Here is a 4,003-nt window from a genome sequence, read left to right on the forward strand (position 1 = left end):
GGGGCTCTGCAATTTACCTGGCTGCTTCTTGCTGCTCGTGGCTCGACTGAGGGCTGCTGGGAGCAGGGTTTGTTGCAAGTGCCCATCCCCTGGGCTCCTTACTGACGGAGCTCCGCTCCTGTGCACTGCACTCCCGGAGGAAATGACCCCTGATGCCATCACTCTCAATGCAGAGGAACAACAGAATTACCCCTCCCTATATACAGACTGGTTGGGAAGGATGACCAACAGCAACGAGAGTTTATTTTGGTGCATAACCAGCACCAATCAGTTAGAAACATAGCTGGATACCCATACTCTAGGTACCCAACCGTCAAATTGGAAATAATGACTTTAAAAATACAAATGTTTTTAAAGGGCAGAATTTTCAGTCTTCCGAAAATTAAGAAGTTCAAAAGGCTCAAGGATTGTCTGTCTCACTCCTTAACATATTCACTGCGGATTCTATAGGCTGCGATCAAGAATGTGGCTCAAGCAAGCGTAACCTGGGGGTTAGAATTCAGCAAGAGCATATTACTTAATTCCAAATCTGGGAGACCTGAAAATCTCTCCAGTATAGGTTGGATGTACTTAGCATGTATTGATTGATAGTACCCACAATCTAACAAAGTATGTGCCATCATTTCCACTTTACCAGTGCCGCAAGAGCAGAAGCGCTCGGTCATTGGGACCGTTTTGTAACGGCCTTCTACGACCGCAGATGGGAAAATATTGCATCGGGCTATAGAAAACCCCCTTCGATAGGACAGGATTTCCAAGCACGACAATTAAGAAGCTGGAGAAACCACATATCTCCGGGGGGTGGGGTGGGGCCTAAAACGTTTGAAACCCTGGCAATATCATTCTCTCTTTCGACATCTAGCATTCCCTGCCTGACTATGGGTCCCTTGCCTGGTCTAGGGCCATTATCTGGAGAGACTCAAATGAAAAGCCAAGCATGGACACCTTCATAGGAAGGAGGCAAGGACAGACCAGGGAATCATGCAGAGACAACAGGCACAGCTTCCTCTCTGGCTCACACAATCCTCCATTTCATTCATTCATTCCTCACAACCCTCTCAGGGGAAACCTGTACGCCCTGGCAGGCAGCTTGAGCATTCATGCTTATAATCTCTCCCAAGCCAGCCAGCTGCTGTCTGGAAGTTGGCACGACGGACTTCAAATGTCACAGATCTGTCAACATACAACATGTGTGCAAATAGCACCTCGTGGGAGTTTAGTAAGATGGAGTTCATGCCCCCAGTCGTCCAACCTACACGGAATCTTCAGCACAGGAGAAGCAAAAGCAGAAGTAAACTGGCAATGCTTACCCTATGATTCCCCAATACATAAAAGATGTGACCCAGGAGAACAAGGGAGCAGGCTGTTAAGCGGTTCAGATCTTCTGCGTTTAACATTTTCAACGTCTCCCGTAAAAAACGCCTATTTAAAAAGAGAGAGAGAGAGTGAAAGAGGACTCCTAAACCTGTTTTTTCTCTTGCATGTAAATGCACAACTGGTCACCACCACCAATGCTGAAACTCCTCCAGCACCTACTGAAGTTTGTTATGCTGCATTCCTAAGAACACTCGTGGGAATAAGCCCCACTAGGGCTTTTTTTGTAGACAAAGCCCAGCAGGAACTCATTAGCATATTAGACCACACCCTGACAGCACAGCTCATTAGCATATTAGGCCACACCCCCATGTTACCAGAAGTAACCTTTTGCTTCTTATTCTGTTTACCTTGTTTGTGGTCAAAACCCAGGGCTTTTTTTTGTAGCAGGAACTCCTTTGCATGTTAGGCCACACACCCCTAATGTAGCCAGTCCTAATGAGTTTCTGCTGTTGGGTGTGGCCTATTATGCTAATGAGTTCCTGCTGGGTGTGGCCAACTCGGGAGCCAGCCGGAACTCCGTTCCTGTGTGTTCCTGCCCCAAAATAGCCCTGAGACACACTGAACAGACCTGAGGAAGATTCCATTTCAGATTACTATATACCGAAGCTCTACAAAGTTTGAGTCTCGTGGCACCTTTAAGGCCAACAAAGTTTTATTCGAGGTATAAGCTTTCGTGTGCACGCACACTTCTTAAGATACAAAGTGTGCGTGTGCACAAAAGCTTATACAGGTCAGAGGGAACTTGTGCAGACAGTGGTGTCTGTGCATCACCTATCAGTCTTCTGTTTGGGATCAGCGCCGGAGTGGTCAAAGGCCTTAACTTTAAGAGGACCGTGATGCAGGAATACCGGCAATCACATAAAGCCGCTCTCTGACATCTCCTTCCTGCCCAGCTTTTCCGAGGAAGACTCAGGTCATGGTGGAGCTTACTGGTGCGGAATTGGAGGCCTCAACTGAGCCTCAGTCCCTTGCAAACCCATCTGGTATTAAATTCTATGGCTGAATCATTGGCTCTTTCTCATTTGGTGGTTAGCTGCTCCCAAGCAAACACTGTCAAGAGACAATGCCCTCTGTCCTAGAAAGAATGGTTTACATTTCCAGAGACCAAGGTAACAGTCTAAACATCTAGATATGGGGTATGTGTTTCCATGGTTCCTCCTTGACACAGAGAGGGTTACCCAGAGTGATCCTGAACCACTGATGATATACAGATTGTCACTTGAAGAGATGCCAGGATAGCCGGGGCTTCTTGCCCGCATGGAAATTCTTTTGACTACAGGCAAAGTTCACGCCTTACTGTGTGAAAGGGGCTGGATTTTGTCGAATACACGAGATGCTCAGCACAGAGCTGCCTGACAGTTACATCAGCTCCTGTGGATGGAAAGGGGCACTTAATATCTGGGTTTACTCCCGTGCCTGGTTGTTCTGGCCAACCACCCTCCGTTATGGGTCTTGACAGAGCAACCAAGGATGTCCTTCGTGGAACTACAGTGCACTATATTTAAGTACTGAATTAAGAATTAGGAGTCAAATTTGTATGCTGCATACCAGATTCTTGTATGTTTGGAAGGTTTTGCATTTTGGGTCTGAAGTTCAATAAGAAAGAGGTTCTTTGAAACAACTGTCTCTCTTTCTTGAAGCAACTGAGATCCCTGCCAGTTTCTCTCCCTCTCCAATGAACAGAGTGGGGATGGGAGTCCATGAAAAGGTTCCTGCACTCCTAATTTCCCCTACACTTACAAAGTGTATGTGTAAAGGAGGGGGGTCCCTGACTCTTGTAAAGAATGTGTGAAAGTAGGGGGGGTCCCCAACTCTCATAAAGGATGCGTGGAAGTAGGGGGTCCCCAACTCTTGTAAAGCATGCGTGGAAGTAGGGGGGTCCCAGACTCTCGTAAAAGATGCGTGGAAGTAGGGGGGTCCCCAACTCTCGTAAAGGATGCGTGGAAGTAGGGGGGTCCCCAACTCTCGTAAAGGATGCATGGAAGTAGGGGGGTCCCCAACTCTCGTAAAGGATGCATGGAAGTAGGGGGGTCCCCAACTCTCGTAAAGGATGCGTGGAAGTAGGGGGGTCCCCAACTCTCGTAAAGGATGCGTGGAAGTAGGGGGGGTCCCCGACTCTCGTAAAGGATGCGTGGAGGTAGGGGTGGTCCCCGACTCTCATGACCTGGACCTCCTGCTTGCTTGGTCCTGCTTCCTGCTTCATCCCCGCCCACCTTCTCAGTGACACTTTCAGTGAATAGCCACTAGGAGAAATTGGTCTGAATGGCATAACAGAGAGAAGTGGGAGGGCTGGATATGTGAAGGCCCAGAAAATTAGGGGAGGAATCTCCACTGACTTTTTCCCCAATGAGAAATTTCTGGAAAGCGCTGAGAAATATCAGTATATGAAATATTTTCCCTTCTTGAAAGACCAAAATCCATTTTTAAGGTAAGGTTTTACTCCTTTAGAATGTGTAGATTTGTATGCAAGTGTACAGCACTAGGTAATAATTCCTTTAAAAACCACTTGCACTTGGCTGCAGTTTGATGTTGTGGTTCAGAGCAGTGGATTCTAATCTGGGAGAATGGGGTTTGATTCCCCACTCCTCCACATGCAGCCAGCTGGGTGTCCTTGGGTCAGTCACAA

The 4,003-nt window shown here is 47.5% G+C and overlaps 1 protein-coding gene across 1 annotated transcript in view; it reads right to left on the bottom strand.

The window, feature by feature from the left end:
* Positions 1-4,003, bottom strand: part of MAU2 (MAU2 sister chromatid cohesion factor) — a 58,708-nt gene that overhangs the window by 10,902 nt on the left and 43,803 nt on the right. Inside the window, exon 17 of the mRNA XM_015415523.1 lies at positions 1,311-1,422. Coding sequence (XP_015271009.1) covers positions 1,311-1,422 — 112 coding nt within the window. The remainder of the gene's footprint in view (positions 1-1,310; positions 1,423-4,003) is intronic.

This window comes from Gekko japonicus, unplaced genomic scaffold, assembly GCF_001447785.1.
Source record: "Gekko japonicus isolate JY-2015 unplaced genomic scaffold, Gekko_japonicus_V1.1 scaffold1726, whole genome shotgun sequence".
Taxonomy (NCBI): Eukaryota; Metazoa; Chordata; class Lepidosauria; order Squamata; family Gekkonidae; genus Gekko; species Gekko japonicus.